Source organism: Stigmatopora nigra, chromosome 14 (genome assembly GCF_051989575.1).
Source record: "Stigmatopora nigra isolate UIUO_SnigA chromosome 14, RoL_Snig_1.1, whole genome shotgun sequence".
Classification (NCBI taxonomy): domain Eukaryota; kingdom Metazoa; phylum Chordata; class Actinopteri; order Syngnathiformes; family Syngnathidae; genus Stigmatopora; species Stigmatopora nigra.
In genome coordinates, this window is record NC_135521.1 from 9,073,601 (window position 1) to 9,100,235 (window position 26,635).

The 26,635-nt window shown below is 38.5% G+C and overlaps 4 protein-coding genes and 1 long non-coding RNA gene across 5 annotated transcripts; 3 read left to right on the forward strand and 2 right to left on the reverse strand.

The window, feature by feature from the left end:
* The first annotated feature begins 214 nt into the window (after positions 1-214).
* On the forward strand, positions 215-15,126 carry LOC144207971 (uncharacterized). Its single transcript, XR_013328813.1, has 3 exons — positions 215-362; positions 13,288-13,410; positions 15,040-15,126. It is a non-coding gene; the product is annotated as an uncharacterized LOC144207971 (long non-coding RNA).
* On the reverse strand, positions 8,076-12,149 carry LOC144207858 (D(1) dopamine receptor-like). Its single transcript, XM_077733524.1, has 2 exons — positions 11,674-12,149; positions 8,076-11,001 (listed from the first exon to the last, which is right to left on the reverse strand). The coding sequence occupies exon 2, from the start codon at positions 10,691-10,693 to the stop codon at positions 9,584-9,586; it is 1,110 nt and encodes a 369-aa protein (XP_077589650.1). The 5' UTR covers positions 10,694-11,001; positions 11,674-12,149; the 3' UTR covers positions 8,076-9,583.
* A 1,687-nt stretch (positions 15,127-16,813) lies between the features above and the next one.
* On the reverse strand, positions 16,814-19,957 carry nek12 (NIMA-related kinase 12). The gene is made up of 2 exons (XM_077733677.1): positions 18,906-19,957; positions 16,814-18,224 (listed from the first exon to the last, which is right to left on the reverse strand). Exons 1-2 carry the CDS (start codon positions 19,885-19,887, stop codon positions 18,019-18,021), a joined length of 1,188 nt encoding a protein of 395 aa, XP_077589803.1. The 5' UTR covers positions 19,888-19,957; the 3' UTR covers positions 16,814-18,018.
* A 494-nt stretch (positions 19,958-20,451) lies between these two features.
* On the forward strand, positions 20,452-21,342 carry pin4 (protein (peptidylprolyl cis/trans isomerase) NIMA-interacting, 4 (parvulin)). Its single transcript, XM_077733291.1, has 4 exons — positions 20,452-20,617; positions 20,809-20,876; positions 20,966-21,085; positions 21,160-21,342. The coding sequence occupies exons 1-4, from the start codon at positions 20,581-20,583 to the stop codon at positions 21,316-21,318; spliced, it is 384 nt and encodes a 127-aa protein (XP_077589417.1). The 5' UTR covers positions 20,452-20,580; the 3' UTR covers positions 21,319-21,342.
* A 394-nt stretch (positions 21,343-21,736) lies between these two features.
* Positions 21,737-25,749, forward strand: faf2 (Fas associated factor family member 2). The gene is made up of 11 exons (XM_077733290.1): positions 21,737-21,885; positions 22,564-22,632; positions 22,742-22,876; positions 22,988-23,064; positions 23,136-23,274; positions 23,478-23,563; positions 23,679-23,770; positions 23,862-24,039; positions 24,294-24,465; positions 24,543-24,686; positions 24,769-25,749. The coding sequence occupies exons 1-11, from the start codon at positions 21,823-21,825 to the stop codon at positions 24,949-24,951; spliced, it is 1,338 nt and encodes a 445-aa protein (XP_077589416.1). The 5' UTR covers positions 21,737-21,822; the 3' UTR covers positions 24,952-25,749.
* Positions 25,750-26,635: the final 886 nt, after the last annotated feature.

Below are 26,635 nucleotides of genomic sequence, written 5' to 3' on the forward strand. Positions count from 1 at the left end.
ACACACCCACCCAACACACATCCATCCTTCCATCCTTTCATCCCTCCATCCCTCCATCTCTCCATCCCTCCATCCATCCCTCCACCCCTCCATCCCTCCATCCCTCCATCCACCCACCCATCCATCCAACGTAGCATCCCTGTGCCCATTTAAACTGGCTTCATTTTCACTAGAGAAAAAGTAATCAAAACACATTTGAAAAGTGGTCCAACAATCTGGAGTCTGATGAAAAGAAAATGGCGATGGGAGTCAGGTTGTGACTTCAAAACATTGGTGATGTAGCTAGTATGTGCTTTTATCTAGTCTTCAAAGCTTGGAACAGGTGTCTCTTCGGCAGATGATCCTTTCCCTTTCTTTCAAAGGTTAGTGCTGTCAATTTCTACACAGTTATGTTCTTTTTGAAGTTAAGAGTACAATCCCATCTGACTATGAACATGTTACACTCTGAATTAGTTGCCAGCTGATCACAGTACACATATAGACAAACAACCTTTAAGTGTCACAGTTGCATATACGGAAAATGTATATAGATTTCGACCGACATACCGAGCGTGTTTTTGTGAAGTGGGTTAGGGATTTTGAAGCAGCGAGCAAGGCATGAGTATTGAAGCCTATCATATTTTTTTTTGTCATTGTGACTGTTACCTTAGTTAAACTTTAGATTGCACTCTGATCCATTGTTGAAAATGTGTACTTCTATGCACAAAAACAGGCACAAAGCCAAATCCACCTCTAGCAGTTTTTGTCTTTTGTATATTTCTTTCAAGTTCTTTTTAAAAGAAGGCCCATGCATGGTTGACAAGACATGACCTATTTAATTCATTAAAAACACCTAAAGGCTGTGGTTTTTGAGATTGTACCAGTAGTACCTACTTTATGCACTTTTTTTCAATGTAACTTTGTAACTTTATTGTCTATTTGAAAACAGCAACAACCTTGGCACTCAAAAACTTTTAAGCTTTTTCCGGGGCCATAGCTGATAAGCTCTGGCTGGTGGCGAGGCCCCGATTTGATTGCCTTTGACCCGTGCTCGTCACGGAATTCTAACACAGTGTTTCTCGAGTTTTTCCCAATTGTGAGTAACATATTTGGAAGTTATTAAATTGTATTTTGACGTACATCTGATTAGTCCTTAGCTGCCACTCACAATTCCATCCCATTCAAAAACGTTTTTGCATTTCTTATTCAATTTAGTAGCATTTTAACTATATCTGTAACCAAATAATTTTCTTAAGTAAAGGTATGTCTGTAATTCAAATCATGTAACTTTGGTATATACAACTCAGTGGGAGCTGAAGCTTTGACCATCATTGAAGTGTCCCTTAGAGACGTTTTTGCACAGTTCAGCCACTCGTTATCCTGACTTGCTCCCACACGGCCTCTATAAAGTTAAGTAGTAGCCCCACCTCCTCTAAGAAATAATAAGTCTGTTCCACACACACTCGCAAGAGATTAAATTCCACAGATGTGCTGACCTCTCTAATTGTAGTTACAGTAAATATGAGCAAGAAGAACAGCATTAAAGCTTTCAACAGAAATCCATCACAGCTTATTTTTATTTAGTCGAGAAATAATCAACGGCTGGCCAGTTGCCTCTTTTGTTTGTTAACATCTGATGACTTTGAATTGGCCAAAGACACATTATATCATGTTTTTTTGTGAAACATATTCATCCATAAAACAGCTTGATAATATCCTTTTTGGCTCTATATTGATTTATTGATAGACAGGAGGGTTAAACAAAGGAGCAGACTTCCAGATGGGACAATTAAAGTGGATTAACATTTTACTCCGCGTAAGCAGTCATGTCCACTTCCTACCCCCAACACACACACACACACACACACACACACACACACACACACACACACACACACACACACACACACACACACACACACACACACCCTGACTCACCTCCTGAGCCCCCATTAATATTCATACCAAGCAGCTATAAACTCAATTGGGATAGATATTTTGACATATTCTGATACAATTCCTGTTAAAGACACCATAATATATTATTAGCATACTTTTAATTAACTTTATTTCACAACACCACATGTATTACAATGTGTAAAATGTACTAATGTACTCATACACTTAAAGATATACTACATATTGCACATATATATGGCTACAGTATCTTTTGTGTTATTTTTAATATTATAGTTATGGAATGTGGGATTAAAGTAGAAAGATAAACACCCAAAGACTCTCTCATAAGTAATTTTGATGACAGACTTTTTGTCTTATCCCCTCCGGGGTTGCCACAGGTATATTATATTTTGTGAACTTTGTGAAGGAATTTTTCTCCTGTGCTTATTCTAATGATCAGAAGTTAGTATTTGAAAACTTTCCTGTTATCTTGGGATTTTGGCTTTTGGCTTATTCTATGATATACATTTTTTTAACAAGTGGCATCACTGTTGGGTGCAATGAGTGTAGATAGCGATGATGAGCATTACCAGTCACAGATCTCTCGACCTTTGATTTTTGTGGTGAATCTACTGGGAGCTTTGAAACGTTTGCTGTAAGATTCGTATGACTTTGTTTTATGCGTCAAGTCTCCCAACAAGACCAAATACACTGGCTAGTTTACAGCTCCATTTACTGTCATGTTGTTGCTGGATGAGTGAATGGGACAGATGGCTGTTTGCTATTGTTTTTTATTGTTTTATTTCCTCAACCACCATGTGGAGACCTTGCAATAGATGCCAAACTTGAAGCTACAGCAGCACGGATGATCACTGCACGTGAAGCATCCAAAAGTAAAGACCTCGAAATTGCACAAAGTGATAATTAGGCCATACGGACATTGAGCAAGACAGCTAGAATGCATTCTAAACTGTTCACCAGTCAGTCATTGGGCATACACAGAGACAGACAACCATCCGCACTCATTACCATGCTGCCGTGACTAAAGAAGTCAAAGAAATCAGCCTCTACACAATTAGTGATGGATCATAAAGCAAGATAAAGTGTACTAATGCCCCAAACAGTCATGCAACAGATATGGATGCTTGTCTAATCTGACTGAGCCACAGAAGATATCCCGAATGACCAGCCCCCCACCCACCCACCCACACACACACATTCTTAATTTCTAATGGAATGATGCGTAGGCTACACTAAATTCACTTTTTTGATCAGACTTAGTGATAATGGTTGCTGTCTTATAAAAATATTCTCTCAGACACATCTTCCTGTTAGCCGGATGTTCTATTTCCACTGAGTGATTCTAAGTAGAATTTTCTCCCCCATTCCTTTCTCAAATGTTCCCACTGCCATCATAATAATTTGAAATATTATTAAAAGGATGAAACATTTAAACATTAAATTTAAATGTACAGAATTAAGAGACACAGTTAAGTAGTTTTTTTGGTGACTATGCTTTCTCTGTAGAGGAAAGAATGCCTTTATATCATTTCAGTCCCTGACTTTGAAAAAGGAAACATTACATGGACCATGATAATAAAAATAGCCAAAACCATTCGGCCATTCAGTACTACGTATAAGACTCTTGCCTCAGAATGCCACAGGCTGAGGTTTAACACTCAAATAAACAGAAAATAATATGCGGTAAAAATGTTTTTGGTTCACTGGTTGCGCTCAAGTGAAATTGTTGCTTGCAGCTTCTCTGTGTATCTCTTTGTACCGAATGGGCCCATCCTGATTTTCCTGAGGGTGTAAGATGCCTCCTGCTGCGCTCTTATTTGACATATATCCTCCCCAAAATAGAACAAATTGTGTTGACTGTCTGCTCTGCTCCTATGGAAGTGAAAAAGCGGCACAAATGCCCAGCTACACAACCATCTTCCTGCAACAATGAATGTTTGAGGTGTTTCTATTCCTGGTCCATCTGGGGACGCTGCTTCCTCCCTTTCCTCGCCTTATCTGGACCCTCCTCGCCTATCATGTCTTTACCTCTCTTCATCCGTATACCTGCCTTGATTCATGGCTTCAAATATCATTTGTCCACAACTGTAGGGAATTTGCAAATCATAAAAAAAAGCTTAAATAGAATTATACCTTTCTGTCCAACAGTCTTTAATACCCCCATAGCATTCCCTACTTTTTACAGCATAGGGATAATTAAAAGTTACCTTTTCCAGTAATATATTAATATTCTAAAAGCCTCATTGCCAGTACACCAGAGAGTATTGATGCTAAAATACACAATTTTATGCTTGACAGAGCTGGAAAGCTACTGGAGATATGCAGATGCTAACCCAATGAATACAAAGTACACCGTTTTTTTTAAAGAAAAATATAGTCTGTTTTGTTTTTTTCTAACAACAACTTAGAATAACCTTACCATGACTTTAAAATTGTATATGTTCTCTCGTTCTCCCGGGCTCGCATGGGTTTTCTCTGGGTTTCCTCCACCGATTGCACGAAAGTCAATTTGTTCTGCTTTTTATAGTTTTACTGGCTTCAGCGTACATTGACTAAAACTCTAGAGATCTAAGAGAATCTCCTAGAAGTCCACATTGTGACCCCTGTGTGACATTTGTATGCACCTCTAGATGCTTCTGTTTTTTTCCTTGGTGCACTGGCTCTCTCCCACACTCCAACAACATCCTCACTTTTGCCCATCTTAATTTACTAGAGCTCAGAACCCTAGATTTAGCCCTGTAGCCTTGGCTCCTTGTCACCTAAACCATCTGAGGGCATAAAAAACATCTGTTAAAGTTCTACTGTATATGCCGCATTTTGTCAGGACCTGTCTGTCTCACATCGTTCTGCTTTCTCGCTCTCTCATTGTCTCTCTGCTGGGGATGTTTGTTCAGCTTCACACAGCTGTGGGATGCTGAGTGCTTCAAGTCTGTTGTTCCACTTTTTATATAAACACAGCAGGACTTCTAAAATGCATCTGCAGATAATGTCATTATTTAGTTTGAAAGTGTGTTGACTGATAAACAATGAGATGTTTGGTAATAATACTGCTTTATTTTAAAAACATAACTTATTCACCACTTTTTTTTGTCTCAATTTAACACCAAAAATAATGTATTTTTGGCACACCAAAAAAACAACATAGATGTTATTCATTGTTAATATTTTTATTTATGAATGAAGATTCATCCTACGCCTATCTCTTTCTAATATATTATACTCTGTGTATTGTATATATACTGAATATTATGCACATCTATGATCAATTCATACACTTCATAACACACATGAATAATGACTCTTTTGCAAAGCTGCATAGAGGGCATCTGTTGATATGCTCTGTCAGCGACTTGAATCAAAGACTCAACAAAGTGGCTTTTTTTTTTTAATTGGGTGCAACTTGTCATGGAAACACTTGCAGGTGTTCCATTGAAAAATGAAAGTATGTCAGGGAGTTGTGCTATTCCTTTTCTGTGAGTTGCTGACATAATCAAGTGAAGGATTTCCAGAAATAGCTTTGAGCAACAATGCATCACATGTCACAAGCTTTGTTTGTCCTCTTTTACAACAATATCACTTTCCAAGTTTGTATATTTAAAATCTCTTCAGTGCTCCAAATATAGGCAGAACTCTTGATGGTTATAATTTAACTGCTTTCCAATTTCATATGTATGCATTCTATCCAGTATTTATTTATACTCATGCCTACAAGGAAGGGAGGGTGGGGCCTATCCTATGTGAGACAAAGTGGAGGAGGTTTATGAATTATTCAAATAATGTATTTTTCTGGCAAGGAATAGAAAAAATATTGAACAAACCAAGACTACACTAGAAATCAGTATATCTAATCAAAATATCAATTTTTCTGTTGCTTTTGTTTAGTGGTGGCTCTAGAGAATGATCCCTGCCAGATCTACCAATCAAAATAGATTGAATGTTTATTGCTATAAATGGCAGCCAATTAGTTAAAATATCATTCAGTCTTGCCCTCTCACACTATAGTTTTTTTTATATCCTACTAGTACATGGATATATATTACTGGTAACACAAACACTGGATGTGTTTCTCTTTTACCTAAATACCATACACCTGACAGTACTTTTACTTGATTGGACATTTTGGATACTTTATCCACCCCTGACTATATGTAAGGTCATCCTTCTTGCTGTTCATTAGCCACCATCATTCCCAATGAGGAATTTGTTACTCTGCAATGTGACTGCATCCTCTCCTCTGTCAGCTATCTCCCATTCTGTTGTCATTTTTCCTCTAAAGTCCCTTTGCCCTCGTTCCCTTGTTTCATTTCCGTTGGTGGGGTCACAGGCGCCGTCCTCTCCACTGGAGCCAGAGTGACGAATGGCGACGCGGCACTGCCAGTGGGCTGCAGTATAAACAGTAAACAGATTGGGTGGAGGAGAAAAGTAGTGTCATAAGCAAAAGCAAAGACCAAACCGCAAAGAGCACTGATGTGGCTAGCTGCAAAAGACATGCACGAAAGGTCCTGGCATCTTATTTCGAATGATATATATTCCATTCGTTGCCGTGTATCACTCTCAGCACCATAAAATCACCCAAGATGCAAAGCAAATTCATGTCTGATGCACTTTGGTTCAAGTCGCTAACATGCTCCCTCTTAATTATGATTATCCTAGGTGTTATGTGAGTTATTAATTATGCATTAGGCTCTGGCTCAATTATGATCTGCCATTTCTGAATAATACATATTTAATTGGGGGTAATACAGATATTGCAAATTGTTTGATTGCATTCGAATCCTCAGAGGATGTGTCTGCAGAGAGTGAGTGATAAGGAAATCATCAAATACATTAGCAAGCTGCTTGCATGGACAGCTGTGCCTGTCTATTGGTGAGGAGCAAGTGACTACATAAGACACTCCATGATGGATGTGACAACAGTCCGTCCTTGCTACTTGTGGGTTATGTTATATTTAAAGAGCATCCTCGCACTTCCCTTTTTCCCACTCCATGCTTCCATTGTTTGATACTTACGTAAGACTTTCTTTTCTCTCTTCCTTGCCCTGTCTCAGTAAATCATTTCCCCAGGGCGGGTCGTTAGAATCGCGCGAAGTCGCCCAACCTGACATCGCGTCTACAAAGTGCCAATCGAGGACGACAGCAGTACTTTAAGTAGCTACCAAGCTCCTCAGGAAGAAAGAAGGAGAACATTTTCTTTGGTGTACACTGTCTTGGTGTACTTTGAGATTTCTTCACTTAGTGGAGCACATATCATGAATCAATTTATAATATCAGAACTGTCAGGCACACAGTCACATATATTTTGATAGAATAGCACTGCTTGCTTTTCATACTTCAATTCCTGACTGGTACCATTCCAGGGCCTGAATATATCAAAGGATACATATTTTTGATCTAAATATACTCTAAATATACAAAGTTACTGATGCACATTAAAATCATAACTCCCATTCAAGGTCAAAACGTGTCCCACTACTGACACTATGTTGTTGATTTTTTACTTTTGAAAAGGGAACATACAAGATATTCCAATAAGTGTAAAATGGGTCTCATTTGTGTGTCATTTTTCATTAGTTTAAATAACCTCACCAGGTTAGATTGTTTAGTGCTCTGTGGAATCCATGAAATGTCCATATTAAAGTCCTGGTGGTATTTTTCCTTGCTATAATGGAAAACAAACTGACATATATAGTAGTAGGGGTTGGCCAGAAAGCAGTGACGACCGAATAAACCTGAACTTACATTATCAATAACGATGAAAAATGTCTTCTGTAAAGAAATGGTGACAGTTGTATGATCAGAGAAGTGTTTCAGTGGGCATCCCTGCTTTATTATTCCGAGTTTTTCCACCCCTCCAGCTTTAGCCTGTCACATTGCTAATGATGGCACTACATCACCGGATGCAAGTGACATAGGAGCGAGTTATTTAAGAGGGAAATTCTAGATGTGAGAAACAGCTGGTCTTGTTAGATTTTGCCCTTTGGACTAAAACGTGCTAGCTTGACGTGTGGAGGTCATTGAATTCCAACAGTACGTATATTTGAACAAATATAGTGTTTAATTAAGATCATTGTGGCGTGTCCACTTAAGCAGAAACTGGAGCACATCTGCCAATGATATATATCTAGATCTATATTTATATATATATGTACATACTATATGGAGGAATGGTGGGCAACTGTCTCATATTTCAGAGGTTGTAGATTTAAACCAATTCTTCCTTTACCGAATTAACATATTCTCCCCTTGGCTGCGTGCTTTTTCTTTGCATCCTCTTGTTTCCGCCCACCTTTCAAATGATAAATTGGCACAGACTATATAGTCCTATTTCCTTCCTATCATATCCTGAATCTCATTTTGGTTATTGTGAAGAGTAAAGTAGGACAAACAAGCTCTGTGAGACAAATGGCTTATTGCAATCCACTTTCTATTACAAAGGTCGTCTTGTTTCAATTTTCAATTTCATGTAAAGCTCATAAACTTGATTATATATGAGGAAATTGGATCATCCAGACATTATTGCAAATTTGCATGAAGCAGCGTATCAATAAGAAGATATTCTGTTTAATCTTTCATGTGATGTCGATGGAACCACACCCTAGAGACTATATAGAATAAGAGATCACAAGCAATTTAAAATCCAGAATTAGAGCAATTTTTTGATATATGCAAGTTATTAAGTCTGTTCCAACACTTCTCCAGATCACTTTTTCATATATGTTGGTAAATTTTGCAAATGATAATAAAAATTACTGTCTACAATATAAACCAACAGAATCAACAAACTGTGTACACACTATTCAATGCATTAATCAACTGAAGTTGACATTATACATTTTTGTGATAATGAGCTATGAGAGTAAAACAAATAATGATAATAATCCCAAAGTGGTGTTTATTTAACTATGAGCAATTTAAGACATAAATGGAATAATTTTGTATTCCACCACATATACAAAAACAAAAGACAAAGTAGAATTAATGTTTTCTTTCCATTTTTCTTAAAATACACACCTGAAAGACATTGTTATGACATTTTAAATAAAACACTTCAAACAGAGTAGCGGATATGACAAAGCTACAAATGGGACATGAATTATATTATTGGTTGAGAGCAAAAGGACACCTCTTGCTTAATTTTTAAAAGAAAGACCAGAATTGTTAAATTGGTGCTCAAATGTTGAATAATGTTTTCACTGACTATTTTCCCACTGTAGATGCTGGTTGCTGACATACTTACTTAATCTATGATCTCTCTTTCTCTCTCTCTCTCTTTCTCTGGCATTGTGGACATGCTGTTGTACGCTGCGTGTGTGACGGTGTGGAAGCGAGCAGTGTCTGGCCGCATTATGGTGCACGCTGCCCAGTCATGGGATTATCTACTCCACGGGTCTCTCGGTACTCTAGTGCTTCCCTGCCACAGCAGCAAAGAGTCTTAATCTCAATCCCCAAATCCCCTCCTCTCATTTAGTTTCATGCAAAGACATGAAGAAAGCGTGTTGCCTGTGACAGTCGGCCTGGAGTCGGTCCACTTGCCCAACACAAGCGGGATCCGAGTAGGGTCAGCGCCTTCAGTCACTCTAACACACACCGAGCGGCATCTTTCTTTGAAGGCAATCAGACTGGCTTTCGCAGGGGATGCTCGGGCCCCTCCGTGGATGAGTCAGTGCTGTGAGCGTGTCGTGAGTCATTTTTTGTTTAGACTAACTGTCTCCAAGTTGTGGCCTCCTGGAAATTGTTTGTGGCATCCCAGCAGGATGGAGAAGGCCTTGCGAAAATCTGCATTGAAAGCGTAGATAATGGGGTTGAGGGAGGAATTGGCCCATCCGAACCACACAAATACATCAAAAGTGGTGGGGCTGATGCAGGGGAAAGCTTTTCCTCCACTCGACTGCTCGCAGAAGGGGACCATGCAGTTCAGCACGAAGAACGGCAGCCAGCAACACACAAACACGCCCATGATCACAGACAGGGTCTTCAGAACTTTGGTTTCCCTCTTGAAGGTCATCTTGAAGGAGTTCTCCGATTCGGCGATGCTGGAACCTCCTCCCATGCTGTCGTGTCGATTCTTGGCGCTCTCGGCCGCCCGCTCCAAAGCAGATATCCTCCTGATCTGCCTCTGTGCGATGCGGTAGATTTGAGTGTAGGTGACCACCATGATGGCGACGGGGATGTAGAAGCTAATGAGCGAGGTGGAGATGGCGTAGGTCCTGTTCAGGCTGGAATCACAATTCTCTGACGTGACGTTTGATCTCAAAAGTGCGGAGGCGGGAGAAGAAAATGAGGTGAAGGACGTCGTTTCGGCCTTATGCCAGTTAAGCTGCACGGGAATGAAGGAAATCAAAAGGGACAGCGTCCACGCCACGCTAATCATCACGAACGCCACTTTGGGGGTCATTTTACGCTCGTAGCGAAAAGGGCTGGAGATGGCCCAGTAGCGGTCCAAGCTGATTACGCACAGATTGAGAATGGAAGCTGTGGAGCACATGATGTCGAAGGCCACCCAGGTGTCACAGAATGAGCCAAACGGCCAAAAACCGGCGATCTCGCTCACCGCCTTCCAAGGCATCACCAAGATGGCCACCAATAGATCCGACACTGCCAGCGAGATGACGAAAAAATTGGTGACTTTAGTGCGCAGGTGGCGGAACTTGGTGACTGCCGCACACACCAACGTGTTGCCCATCAGTGTGGTGAGGATGAGCAGTGAGAGGAAACAGCCAGTCAGGACTCGGCTTGAGGAAGCCTCGTCCTGAAGGCCACTGTCCATAACCGTTGTGTAGTTCATGTCATCCATCCCTGAAAGTCTCGGGAGTGTTCATTTAAGTCATGTTGCGGGGTAACACTTTTTTCATATCCCCTTGTTAACATGTCTTCGGCCTTATCTGCAGCTGAATGTTTTTATCTTCTGGTAAATGATAAAAAAATGCTACTGTCAAGGTTAAGCCACCTGAGCACTGAGATGTGCCCTTTGACTTGGCAAATGAGATTTGACATAGTTTGGGCTTCAGTGCTCAACAGGTTGGAGTAATTCAATTCCGCAGTGTAACTAAACCTGTGTCGTTTCCAAGATCAGCTGTCCGCTTGGTGAGGTCACCAGTAAGCCTGTTTGGGGAACAATATTAGTGACATTAGGGATGTTTCAGTTTGAAAACATTTTTGAATCAAATGACACACAAATGACATTACTCATGATTGGTATATTCCTAGGCCAAATTTAGTTCAAAGAAATAACAAGTTTTACTAAAAAACAGACAATGGTATTTTTTAGGGAAGTACTTTCGTATGTATTACTGCTGAATGTAAAGTATGAGAATCATAGCTGAGTTTATGATTCAAATGAAAAGTTCTTTCTCACATCCTACTGTTACATCGTTTATTCTATCTTAGGGAAGAAAAGTGATTTTCGTCATTTTTAGCCTTGAAAGAGTCAATATCAATTGAATTAATACTGTATGCTTTATTGTGTTTCTATTGATACTTAACATTCATGCTACACTGAATACTATTTTGAATGTGGTCACCTTTAGTTTCATTTGATGACTTTTAAAAGCACCTGACAGCCAACTTTGACACTTTGACGCGTCATTGCAATAATATACAGATACTCATTATCATATGACAATATGATATCATGTCCATTACAGTGCATTGTATGTCCCTCCAAATCCACACCGAATGGATCAAAATCACCAACAACTGTTATTTTATAAATTTCTTCACACCCTCATTCACTCATAAAATAACTATTAAAATAGGACAAAAAGTATCACCTACCATTCTGCTGCCCATGCAGTTCTAATAGTGACAATCACAATCGTCGCTGAAATCAGAGCTGTGACTGTATTCCCCCAATTCTTCCCCAAATAAATAGCGTCAAATCCACGTATTCGGCATCCAGGATCCCGAGCATCCTTTAGTCATGTTGTTCGCCTGTAAATAAGATCCACGCTCGCGTATTGAGGGCTGCTTGCCCCTGCGGCTCCGGCGCGTCTCTGCGGACGAGCGCACTGACATGTGCGCTCTTTCGCACACTTTCCTCCTCACCGGCGCGCTGTAGTCTGTCAACCGTGTCCCACTTAAAGACACGGTCAAGCCCTTCTCATCCCTTGCTTGTCTTGCCTTTCTATGAACTTTTATGCCATTCATTCATTGTGGAAAAAATTGCAATCCTTTTCGTGATTGCGAGTCACGTCTTTCTAACATCAGAAAATAAAGCTTGACTATATTGTGGGGAAGATAACACACCTGGATGTCAGTAGGTTTATTCTAACCTGAGCTTGGCTTGGAACGAGATTGAAATACAAAAATTTAGGAACATTTCTTGTTGATTTCGTATTGTTCTTGGAAGAAAATGTTTATTTATCAGGGACCTTCGACTTAAGCAGGTCTCCCTCCCTTAATGTGGTTTGTATAACTGTGATTAAATGACAAGAATCATTTGATACCAATTGCACCTCTTTTTAAAAAATGAATATGCATTGCTTTCATATATGTATTTATTTATTGACCCAGGTAATACACACCACTGAGAAGTTGAATTATATTAACAACCATGCTATAAAACGGGAATCAGGGCACCAGGCCAGACAAAGAGGGCAGTGCTCCACTGTGGCCATCTAGTGGGCTCAGTGGGTGAGCTGCATTTAGTAAAAAGACCCCCATTGTGACAGGAAAAAACATTAAAAATACCTTCTTCTTTTTTTTTAAACCCAAATACAATATTCTCCATCACCCCTTGACAACATGTTCAAAATGTCACCCCCAGGCTGAAGTCTGTTTTGATGTGTAAATCATGCATCCCTCATCTTAAAAAAAAAAACAGCAATATCTGTCTGTCTGCTGTGGTGGCTTGTTTTATTCACTCCATGCTGGCATTCTTGCATGCAGCGCATAATGGAATTCAGAACAATCGTGACATACCAGCTGTCGCCTTACATCCATGCATGCGGTGACGAGAGCCGGAACGACAGCTTTTAGCCTTTTCCCTCTCAAGCATCCACGTTATAAGCAGTTGGCAAGACTGGCCATGAGGGCATGGGGAGGGATGCAAATAACAAACTAAAATTAGAACAATAGCTCACTCTCTCTTAATTTTTCATTTATCTTTAATTGCCAATACAAATCAAAGATGGCAGCTCATTTGCATTCTATATTCTAATTTTAAACTGGAGAGTGCATGATCATGTTGCGATTTAATATTTACATTCACTAATTTGCACAGCGGCACTCCATTAATATGATCCTGCACTAATGGGAGAGGAACACTAATCTTTTAATAAGGGCCATTTTCTCTTTATACACGCATACACACACACACGTAGTCAAACACAAAGATGCTTCATTCTGTCTCAGACATTCTCTATTTTTTACTCGCTCTTCTAATTTCAGGGGGAGACACCCCAGTGTTCTCAAGCCAGCTTGTGAGTCATGCCTCATTAGTTTCAGACTCTTCTTCACCACATGTGCTTCTGGGTGCCAAAAAAAAGACAACTTTCTCTGAAGGGACCTCAGGTAAACAAATGCTTTTCATGCCATTTTTTCCCCATGAGTGGTTTAAAACATATCTGAGGAATATATTGCCCTAATTTTCTATGAATATTACAACATTGTTCAATAAGAACTGTATGTTAACTTATTGGCTGGCATTCATAGTGATAAAGGTCCAATCATGTTGTGGTGTTTATCATTAAAAGACTTCTGATTCAGTTAATGCAGTTGCATTTGAAATGAGAAGTGAATGGTTGTCAATGGTTGGAAGTTGGAGTTGGCCTAATAAGGTGTCTCGAGATTGTCCAAAATAGATGCCTTGCTCATGAAACTCACTGATAAAACTATTGTATTTTTAAATTGATGCTTTGCTGCACAACTTTTTGAGGTGACCATTGCCATCAAAGGCCTGTTGTGACTTTCAATAAGATTTGTGTCAAGCTTTGCGGGTATTTTTGGCCTTACTTTTAATGAGCAAACTGTAGCAGCTGTCCCTGTACTTTCTCCAATTTTCTCCATGTTTGTTCAATAGGATTTACATCAAAGTACATAGAAAATAGTCCAAAATTTTGTTTTGGTTTTGTTTGGCTTGTCAACATAGTCTGGCAAAATCCAGCCTCTGTTTTTGTGTGTTATTAAGCTAGTTGTGGCCATGTCTTAACCATGGGCCAAAATGTCATTTCTTCTGTTAAATTAGGTATATTAAAAGTAAATCTATGTGTTTATTGGTATGTTTCATTTTAGTGATTTGTTCAAGGATACATTTGTGACTGTGAATCAATACAATACAAAGTATTTCTTGGCATGGAAAAATGAAATTGTATGGTATAGTGATGTATAGAACCAAATTAACATTTTTTTCTTTGTAATCACATTCATACAATACAAAAAATGAATGCCACTCTTTGACTTAGCAAAACATTTTTTTCCACAAATTAGTCATTTCAAGGAGTCTCCTGCTCACTATTTTGCTATAAAAACACAACAAGGTGGACAGCAGTCTTCTAGCTTTTACAAAGATACAGATAAGTCAATAAAAATAGTATTTTAAATACAACAGCTGATATTTAGAGATTTGCATATTAACTATATGAATGTCCTTGAACTCTAGCTCAATAATAATAATAAATATGCTGCCAAATAAATAAGTCAAAATCTAAATCAAATACATTTATCATGTAATATTTCTTATTGCAATAGCCTGTTTTACATCTTTTTTAAAAAAAAGTATTTAATAACTGCATTGCAGTTGTATTTAATTCAAAAGAAAACTACCATGCCCTTGCATTAAGTTTCTTGAGGAAAGTCACGTAGGGTTTGAAAGGTGACAGACTCCCTTTGCCATTCTCCATTTTGCACTTCTCTTTCTAAAAGAAGAAAATAATTTCATGAGTATCATTTGTAGACACAATTAATCCACACAGTTAGTCAGAAGAACAACAGAAACAAAGCAAGCAAGTTTTTTTTAGGTCTCTCTCCAAGGAATTTTAAAAATTACAAGTGTTTCCTAAGGATGTACAATGTAGTGATGAACTGGATGTTATTTAAGGGCTTCAACAGAATATATTTCAAACAAACCTGTGGAACATTTGTCTTCATTTGATCGAGATTTGCTTTGAGCTCAGTGACAATGTGTACACTCTCATTTTTCAGCGACACGGTGTTAAGAAGAAGCCTCAGCTCTCGTTTGAAAACATCCATGCAGAAGAGCTGAAATAGAAGGAGGACAGGAATGAATGGGTAAGCTTTATATTTTATTATTATTATTATTATTTTTATTCTTTTTGACATCACGCACAACTTACCACATTATTATGCATCTCTATGCTTGGTATCTTTACTGTATCTGGCTAAAAGGAGAGAAAAAGTGATACTTAACTCAGAGAACATATACTATTTACTTTATGTACAGTGTTGTTAATACACTCAATTTCTTTAACCTAAACTTAACTTTTTTCCCCAAAATGTAATGCTGGATAATACAAAATAGCTTACAAACAACATCCATTATCTGATTAAGTTTAATCTGTAAACTTCAACCTTGTGAAGTCTTATTATATAAATGCTACCAATTAGTACTCTAGGTGCATGTGGAATGATATACCTGAATTATTAATCCTTGCAAGTTAAAAAAAATGCAATCAAATGTAATTAAACAAACACCCTCTAAAGTCAACAATCCATGATTACTTACAGATGTGAAATTAAGATGTTTGCCTCTGGATAGTTTGGTGAGCATGTCCAGTCTTTCAATCATCTCCACATTCAGGTTAAAGTTGATTTTGTAGCCTGCACAGGAGCAAAAATGCAGAACTAAGGCAAGAGCAAACATGCACCTCATCTTATACTTCCTCAACTCTTGTGTGTGTCCTTCTCTAAATTCTTCCGCCATGTGGTTCGAAGTATCACAAATAAGTGAGGAGACCAGCATCGGCCCATTTTATTTGATTCCTCAAGTTGCCACGGAAAAGGAAGCAAGTGATATCATCTTGTTGAACCTACACAAAATGCAAAACACCTATTAAAATTTTGAATTGCGCCACATTCCTGGACCAATCGTGTTCAACCAGATTCTCTTACATCTGATGAGATCATATCAAGTGAGTTGAGACTAGGGGTTGATTCATAAAAAAGGGGTCTTAAACTGGTCATAGTTGTATCATTTTCAGTATCTTTAAGGTATATCAAGGCCTTACTGGATCGCCCCTCTTAAAATAATCATGTCGGAAACACAGCATGTCGATGTTATCATATGGGGTCAGAAAAACGACTCAGAGTCCAGAAGTTATGAACCATAAGGGACTCTTTGGTTAATGTCCACATACATTAGATATTAGTATGTAAACACAAATTGCTCTTGAAGAGTAATAAATGTAAGATGGATCCCCTTTTGATTTTCCATTCCCTTGCCCACAGGTACTTTATGTATATTTTTTAATGTATATGAAAAACTAAATTAAAATGTATATATTTTTAAAAGCGGTACCAAAACCATCAATTTCATGAAAAAGTACAACTGATTAAAACCAGTCAATCCACTCTAAAATCTTAGTAAATGTAATTCATCTAGAGAAAGAATACTGCATACTAATTAGAATGTATAAATTAAGTATGAAGTCATTTTTTGCGCAACACAGTTGTTACATTTACGTGTTAATGTGGAAACATGGTCAATTTGTCTTAACACTATCAGCAGGCTGGGGGGGGGGGGGGGGGGGTCACGATACTGTTATCGCTTGAAAGAAGGGGAATCTTTGCACGATGTAGTGAGACATTTCCACAACTCTTAAGTCCCCTCATCATTTATGCATGTTACGTCAGTCTCATGTTATTTTGTGGTCATTCTTTTTTATTAGGAAACACACTAGAGTGTCTCAATTTTTTTTATTTAATCAGAAACCAAGAACAAACATAGGTTAAAGTAACACCAGTAAAATGGCTAACACAAGGCTAGATAGGCCTATCTATTTAGACACTGAAATATTATGTATTGTAAGTTGTAACGAAATATACATCTGGTACCTGGTTTTTTGTATTACCACTTGAATAGTATGGAAGAAAATGACTGTCTGCTTCATCATTAATTAAAATGTTCTTATAAATAGATGACAACACCATGATTGAGCTTCTAACTTAGATTTTTGGATGAAAAGTATTAGACGTTATTAGTACTAGTTAGCACCATGACCTCATCACAGGTTACACTGCCCAACTTACATGAGAAAAAAAATGTGTCATCACTTTAGGCATGTAGTGTGTGGGAGGGGTGGCCATAGAGGAAAATGTCAAACAATTTATCATTAATGGGTCATTCATAGAAGAAATGTTTTTTTTTTGGTTGCAAATTTCACACAAGTGGTTGAAACCTCCTTTATCTCTCGAGCGATTGTGTGGCGATAAACAACGAATCTTATATTTCCGTTAAAACACATTGCCAAGGCGGATAAACAATAAGCCAATTAAATATTTCTTATTCTATTTTAGATGTTTGACTTCCTGACATTTGACGTTTATGTCAAAATCAACATTATATACAAGTTTAAATAATAAACAAATGTTTCCTATGATCAACATAGACCCCAGAAGTAGAGTAGTAATATATACGTACTGTATAAAAAGTACTATTGACTCTTTAATATATCTACTACACAGTAATATTCAAACATAGTCCAAAAATATTTATAAAAAGCTTATTGGTTTCTATTTATATCCACATTTATGAGGTAAATACAATTACTTCACAGTTTACACAATATTAACTTAAAAACTTCAATTCACATGGATATTCATTGGAAACTCCTCTTTGTAACACACTATAATCACTTTTATGTTGTTATGCAATTAAAATAAGACATTCCTGTACTTCCTATTTATTAGTCACGTATTCAGCATGAACTCATTGTCAATTGCAAATGTTGACAAAAAACAGTGGAAGAATTGATGCATACAAAACTTATTTTTAGGTTACTGACAACCCCTGCTTGCCCTTTCTTGATGTGACATGTGTTTGGCTTCACTACATGGTTATGACTTCAACAACATTCTTACAAAGTTTCTGAAACAATCCTCTAATTTAAAATGCCTTTTTAGGGCAATATTTTTTGTTTTTAAACCCAAATATTTGCAGAATATTCAGCCCTTCTCTTTCAAAGCCTTCAATGTGACAACCATTCCTCCTGCATCACATAGCTGAAACTCATCCAATGAATCGTCATGCACATGAATGGAACTGTGATATTCATGTACCACATCTGTACCCTCATCCTTTTCCTCATCTTCTTCAAAATCATCGGGATATTCCACTTGTTCTCCAGCATCCTGGCAACACTGTGAAAATACTGTAAAACAGAAGGAGAATTAGTTGCCATGAAGTTTTGTCCAACAATCTTTTCAAAGTGGCAGAAGGCAAAACTTCAAGAGAAAACATTGTGAAATTGATTATTTTGGAAAATTTTAGTGCAAGGATGAAATGTATTTATTGTTAATGGATGCTGCTATAAGGGGATGTCATCTAAATTCTGTAATTATGACTGAACATTACGTCAGGGAACTTCTTTGAAAAGCACAACTTCAAAAAGGGAAGAAGAGGTCAACTTTCTTGTCAGAGACTTTGTGAGACAGTTGTGAGGAAATGATGGTTTCCTCCTGGTTGTTTTCATTTCATTCATCATATTTTTATGACAGCAGACACAACTTTTAAGTATAAAAGACTTGAGATTCACTGCTGATAATTAGCAATCAAAACAAACATAAAGGGAAAAACTATTAATATTCTCCTTATTTTAAATAAAATATAATTATATTAAAAACATTAAGTAGCCTAGTGGGGTTCAATTCCAGGTTCGTCCTCACACTGTGTAGACATGGTAGTCTCCAGGTCCTTGAGGATATATGGATAAATGAACAAATGAGTGAAAAAAATACCTAAAATAATAATTTCTGTAATTCATAAGTCCCTGCACAAATTAATTTTACAAACCACACCTTAAGCTTTACACACGTGTTGTATTGTGCATTACCAAAATACTCTGCAGAGAGTCTTCTTGCTGTTAAAGCTGAATGTTGACTTTGTTCCTCTACAGAAGATACAGAAGACAAACTCCCTTCGTCGTCTTCATCAAAGTCATCTGGGTAAAGGCAACCACTTTGATTCTGCGCCTCCATATGAGCGCCATCTTCCTCCATTAGCGTACTGCCACATCGAATGTGCCATAAGTGCTCTTGCACAAAGGCGTTGTCCACCAAACAGGAAGCACTTGGTCTGTTTGCAGGTTTGGTATTTAACATTGTCTGGATTAAAGACAACACGTTTGGGGAGTAAAGGTCAGGCACTGGATCATATTCTCCTTTGGTGATTTTATAAAAGAGACTAAGGAGATTAGAAGCAGTAAATGGAGGCTGGAGAGCACAGATCTCATAAAGCAGGCAGCCCAAGGCCCAGATGTCACACTCGGAGCTGTAAGGCACATCTTGGCAAAGTTCCGGACTGAGGTAGCAAGGAGTTCCAACACAGGTGGAGGCCAGGTCTGCTGTGCATGTCATCACTCTGGATACCCCGAAATCACCCAACTTCACCATTCCTTGTTTTGTCAGCATCACATTTGAGGTTTTAATGTCCCTGTGAAGTATTTTAGCTTTGTGGATGTACCTCACGGCCAAAGCCACCTGCACAAACCATCCCATGACCGTACTTTCTCCGAAGAAGTCTCTGGGTTGCCTCTCTTTGACTTTGTCGTCTAACGTCCCGCCATCGCAGTAGTCCATCACAATGTAAATAAAGCCGCCATCGGGGCTCACTAAGGCTTCGCTGCAATTCACAATGTGAGGCTGCTTCAGCTTGCCGATGATCTCCGCCTCTTGAAGAACGGCGCTATGCGTCCATGTGTTTCCTAGTTTGATTCTCTTCACCGCATGCAACCTCTCTGATTCAGCATTTCTCATCAAGAAAACTTCTCCAGATGCTCCCCTGCCCAAACACATCATCTTCTCGTACTTCTCCATTATTTCAAAGCAAATGTGGACCGTTGGCTCTCTGACTGCCGCACCATCAAGGGCGTTTGTGTTGCGGTTGCTATGGAGACCAAGCACTTTGAAAACTGAGATTAGGGTTCTTTGTCTTCTGTTCACCAATGTTTATGCCCTCCTGCCATTACTTCATTTTCAATTGTTTAATTACTGTTGTTGTGTTTTTTTTGATCCAGCAGTCAAGTGGCTTGCTTATTATTCATTCATTTTGTGATCCACTTATCATCACAAGGTTTTAAAAGCATTCGATGTGATTTGTCCTATTAGAAGAACCAAAGTTGCATTAAAAAATAACTATTTTTCTACAATTACCGCACATCATTTTGGTATAAAACTACTTAACACAGTAAGGAACAACCCCAACAAACTTCCAAGGCCTGAATCCGATTTACTATATTTTTAAATTCACGCATTGGCTGACATTGACGTCTGTCGCTGTCAATGGTACTGAAACGTCACCATTTGAGTTCAAGTTCAATATTGAATATTTTGTTTGTGCTAACAAAATATTGTCCACTAGATGGCAAAATCTAGTATGTCCCAACTTTTCACAGTAGAAGAAGACTGGAGGCTACAGCGCATGTCTAACTTCACAGAAGCATGAACATACACTCGAGAGTGGTGTTTACATTTTCTCCAATTTGAATTTTTAAATAACCATCATATGAAATGCCACCAAAAGGAAAAGGTGGAAAAGGGTCGAAAGGTTTGTTTTCTCCATTATGGTAAAAATCTGCTTAAATGGTCACAAATCAGGACTTGTATTATGACATTAGCTTACAATTACACCTTTATTTCAGGTGTCTGATGTGCGCTGCTTTAATGTTAATAATGCTGCTATATTGACCTCAAGTATTAAAATATGGACGTATTGTCCACATTTTTTAATTTGTTCAGGAGGTGCATCAGGAAGCGCAGAAGCTGACAAGAAGGAGAAGGCACCGAAAGGAGGCACTGCAGTAAAGGTGGCTAGAGACCCAATTTACTGTTGCTTTTCTCTGTTTTCATTTATCAGCCTAAATAGCCAAAGTACTCACTTGTACATTATGCTCAGGTTCGCCACATCCTATGTGAAAAGCATGGGAAATGCATGGAGGCAATGGAGAAACTGAAGGCTGGAGTACGTTTTAGTGAAGTGGCATCACAATACAGTGAAGACAAAGCAAGACAAGGAGTAAATACACAATTACATTTGCTGAGTTTCTCCTGTAATCATACATTTTGACTCATTTTGAATGTTTTTGACAGGGTGATCTGGGATGGATGACGCGAGGATCCATGGTCGGACCGTTTCAGGAGGCTGCGTTTAACTTAGCTATCTCTTCCATGGATAAGCCTGTTTACACAGACCCTCCTGTTAAGACCAAATTCGGTTACCACATCATTATGGTGGAAGGGAAAAAGTAATAAAATTGAAATATCCCATTTTTACCCCTGTGCTCTATTGTGGAAATTATTGTTTTAAGTTTCACTTTGTTTAAGTGCAAAAAAACCCATCTATTTCATTAAGCATTTGGTGAATTTATTCCGGATAAGAAAATGTAATTACATATTAGTGAAATACACAATTGGGCTGATGATTGTTTTCTTTTTAATTAAGTTCATGTGTTTAAAAATACAGACCTCTTTTGAGTGAATTACTTGAAATAAATTTGAACCATTTTTTAAATTAACTCATTTACATACTGATATAGTTCATAGTTGTTTCAACCATGGTTTAGTGACTTAATTATTCAAACATGGGGAACAAATTTTCTTGCGACAAAATTCTTAGACCAAATGTTAAAAATGTGGTTAAGTTGTTGAACGTCACGTCCTCCAGGCCACTAGATGTCAGCAGCGCCCTCGTCGAACTTGCCGAAACCTCGTTTTGACGTTGCTTAACTCTTGCTAGGTGATTGGCGAGCTAAGATGGCGGCGCCTGAGGAGCCAGAATTATCGCAGGCGCAGACAGAAAAACTCCTCCAATTTCAGGTAAATGCGGTCTAACACACGACTCCTCACACATAAAAATATGTGGAACCACATGATGGCATTCCTAGTCAAGTCAGAACCAGCGTTGATTGGCTGAAGCTTCAGTGTTCGAGCTTTTCCCACACAGTCAACTTCAATACTGGTCAACTTCAGAGCTAATGTTAGCTAGCATTAGCTTGAACGTCTTATGAGTCAAAAGACTTTTAAGGGGAGGAATTGATTTCAATCGCAGATGATTTAGGACGTTTCTATCATAGCCACTGATGTTATTCCCAAGTGTTATTAAGCATGGCATGATCTGTGGTGTGTCTTTTCCTGAACCCTGACTCAGTTGTCACCAAATCGCTGACGAGGAGTTCATGTATGTATCGTTACTTTAAGGTCCGATCTGTCAACTCCAGTTTAAACACGTGTCTTTAAAGTCAATTTAGCGACATTGTGTTCTGCTGATAAAAAGGATCCAACGCAAACCTTTAATCCACCTTCCGATTGGAACCTTTGTACGGAGTACTAGTTTCCTTGATGGAAAACTAGCAGCTTGGTCGTTGGGGAGTTTCCTATGTCAGTCAATGGGTTTGTCATGATAAAATGAAGTTTTTCCTAGTACCTGTTACAGTTAACTCGCTCAAAAATATTTATACTGATCTGACTAATAATACGATTTCCCCTATTCTGCAGGACCTAACTGGCTTGGAATCAATTGACCAATGCCGGCGAACATTAGAGCAGCATAACTGGAACATTGAGGTAAAAAGTCATCAAAATATTTTGCATACTCTAAGAACAAAGTGTAGTCTTTGTGGGATTCAGCTTGTTCTTCCAGGATTTGTGATGGATTTTCCCATTTGCATCTCAGTCTGCAGTCCAAGACAGACTCAACGAGCAGGAAGGAGTGCCCAGTGTTTTCAACCCGCCACCGCCAAGACCGTTACAGGTCAACACAGCAGACCACAGAGTATATAGTTATATTGTCTCCAGACCACAACCCAGGGTAGGCCTGCTGCCGTGTGTTGTACAACTGACGCTTTTAATTGCTTGCTTAAACATTTTTTTTACTTTAAGTGTGTGTCCAAACATTGATTATTTTTATTTTATATTTCAGGGCTTGCTTGGATGGAGTTATTACTTGATCTTGCTACCTTTCAGATTTACATATTACACACTTCTGGACATATTCAGGTGAGTACAATGAATTATACACCTACATATGGAAGGATAGTTCTACAGATGGACACAATTTATTTTTCTAGGTTTGCCCTGCGATTCGTGAGGCCGGACCCCCGTGGTCGTGTTACGGACCCAGTTGGGGATGTCGTTTCTTTTATTCATAGTTTTGAGGAACAGTATGGACGCTCACATCCTGTTTTTTATCAGGGAACATACAGCCAGGTGAGTTGAGAATGGAGGTTGTGGGAGTTAGTCAAGAAAAAGAAAAAAAATGATATCAGAATCACTCATTGATGACAAAAGATATCATATGCAATTTTACTGCTAGTGGCTATCAGTCATCCCAGTCTAAATGGATAGGATCACGTCATCAATGATGGCCAATGAGGGAAACATTTGACATGCTTTTTTATCCATGTTAACAGGCATTAAATGATGCTAAACGAGAGCTCCGCTACCTCTTAGTCTACCTTCATGGAGACGATCATCAAGACACCGATGAATTTTGTCGGTAGGTTTATTTAATTTTGATTGTTGTTTTACTTTCCTTCATGACCCACCAAGCTTATAATGCTATAGGGGGACACTCAGATCATTTAACATTGCTTGTCTGTCTCTTCCTGTAGCTCCACATTGTGTACAGAAGAGATAGTAGCCTTTGTCAACACCCGAATGCTGTTCTGGGCCTGCTCGACAAGCAAGCCAGAGGGCTACAGAGGTAAGCGCTGCACTGGTATATGTGTAAAAAACACAACAAACCTGCTGTTTAACAACATTAAAATTATAATTTTTTTTCTTGTCCCTTTCAGTGTCTCAAGCGTTGCGGGAAAACACGTACCCATTCCTGGCCATGATTATGTTAAAGGACCGCAAGATGACGGTCGTCGGCCGCCTCGAGGGTCTCATTCAGCCTGAGGACTTTGTCAATCAGCTCACCTTCATCATGGAGGCCAATCAAACATATTTGATGTCTGAGCGCCTTGAACGGTACTTACGATACCCCTCGATTTTTAAAGCTGAAAAGATCTGATGTTCAAGTGCATGCCTTTGCTCAAATGAAGGACTATGACTTGCATTGTCTCTCATTATCTGCTGCGATACCTGTTAGTTTTCCTTTAGTATCATAACTAAACAACTAGTCAAAGTAATAGTTAAAAAGCCCATCCAAACAAGGAAAAAAAAGTACAACTCATGATAAAGAAAACATGGTACTTGACTTTGAACTCGCTGAATCTTTACAGTGAGGAGAGAAGCCAGACCCAAGAGCTCAGACAGCAGCAAGATGAGGCGTACCAGGCGTCCCTGCGCGCCGACCAGGAGAAAGACCGAAAGAAGCGGGAGGAGGAGGAGCAACGCAGGCAAGAGGAGGAAAAAGTCCGACAGTGCGCGCTCGCCGAGGAGAGGAGACGAAGGGTGAGCACCATGACTCGCCGCAAACAGATCGTGTCTAATGGAAACGTGAGCGTATAATGCTCTGATTTCGCCACCAGACGCTAGAAGAGGAAAAGGAGAGAAAGTCCGAATGTCTCCCGCCAGAGCCGCCCGCGGACGATCCGGAAAGCGTCAAAATCGTCTTCAAGTTGCCCAATGACACGCGCGTGGAACGACGATTCCTCTTCGGGCAGTCTCTAACAGCAAGTCCACACATTGAGATGTTAAAGCTGATTACCATGAGCTTAGAAAATCAGTTGTTTTTTTCCCTCTTCCCCCTGACAGGTCATCTATGATTTCCTGTTCTCGTTGAAAGAAAGCCCGGAGAAGTTTCAAATCGTCACCAACTTCCCTCGCCGGGTACTGCCCTGTCTTCCATGCGAAGAGCATCCCTACCCTCCCACGTTGAAAGAGGCCGGACTAAGCCGCTCCGAGGTCCTTTTTGTCCAGGATCTAACGGACGATTAAACAAAACAAAAATAACAGCAAAAACAAAACTGAGACCTCATGGCTCCAATGCTCATCCCATACCTGCCCACCCTTTTCCCAGTTTTTGTTAAATGGCCACTGTGGGATCATCAAGTTGAAACCTGGGACAAGGTCAAGTTTCCCGTTCAGCGGCCATTGCCCACCTGTGTTTACGGGGTTCCCAATAGCCTGGAAAGTCTTGAATTTTATTATTATATAATATAGAGTTCTTCCTCGAGCCCTTTTCACCTGCAGGTCTCAACTTGTCCGTCAGCTGCCCGTTTGTCGCCCATAGCCACGACTGTAGTCGTCGTCTTGCAACAAGTAGCTGAGCCTCTTGACATGTGACCAAAATTTCCTTAGAGCATCTATCTATTAATCCCTCGGATACAAGGATTGTTTTTTTTTCTTCTTGGTTTTGCCTTGGTTTTGTTTTTGTAATATTTAGACTTGTTTGGCAGATTGGGCATTCTTTCCATTGCCACCATGCAAGGACTCACTCCGATGAAGGCAGATTTCTTTTGTAGATTTAAACTACGGGAACCCCGTTTTACATGGCATACACAAATTAGGTGCTTATCCATCCCCAAATTATCTGTGTCATCTGATGACCGGGTGCACTTGGACAGTAAAAAGCAGGCTGAAGTTCATGTTTCACGAGAGGCCAACTTTTTTTTTTCTTTCCATTTGGCATGCTCTGCTTGTCTGCTGTCACTCATCGTTTTGCTTGTAATATTCAAAAAAGCTCTTGTAAAGTTGTCATTTCCCCAACCATAAATTAAAACAAAAACAATTTAACCATGGTTTATTGAACATTCTTGTACTGTTAAAAAAACTCTTCAATGCTTAAATATGTGCACCCCTACTTATGTGCAACATGCGTAAAAATTAACCCAATTTAGTTTGAGTTTTCCTTCAGTCTATCTATTGAAAGCCATTATTTTTTATGACTGAACATGTAAAATATTTAAGTAGCTTGCTTCATAATAATGATCATTACTTCAGATTTTTTTTCCATACATCTAGAAGCTTCTTGATCAAAAGAGCCAAAAATATGATCTATATTCTGATCCATGTTTTGCATCAAAGCATTAAATAATGTGGTTACATCACAGTTTAAAATGAGACTAGCATATTGGTATAGATAATACATTTATTAGTGAACAACCTTCTCCAATCAGCCACAACAATTAAAAAAAAATATGATTGCACTACTTGGTAAAGCATAACTAGCAACTTTCATTTAAAAAAAGTACAAATCTTAAAAAGTTCAAACAGTATACAGATGCATATAATACACATACTAGTTCATGTTAAATGCTACAAACAATGATTCCAATGGAATGGGAATTAAAACAAGAACCATTTTCTCTATGTAATATATATATTTATATATGTGTGGAAACATATATATTTATATATGTGTGGAAACATATATATATATGCATATATATCTATATATAGATATACATATATATACATATATATACATGCGCATATATATCTATATATAGATATACATATATATATACATATATATACATATACATAGATATACATATATATATATCTATATATATATATATCTATATATATATATATATATCTATATATATATATATCTATATATATATATCTATATATATATATCTATATATATATATATATATATATATATATATAT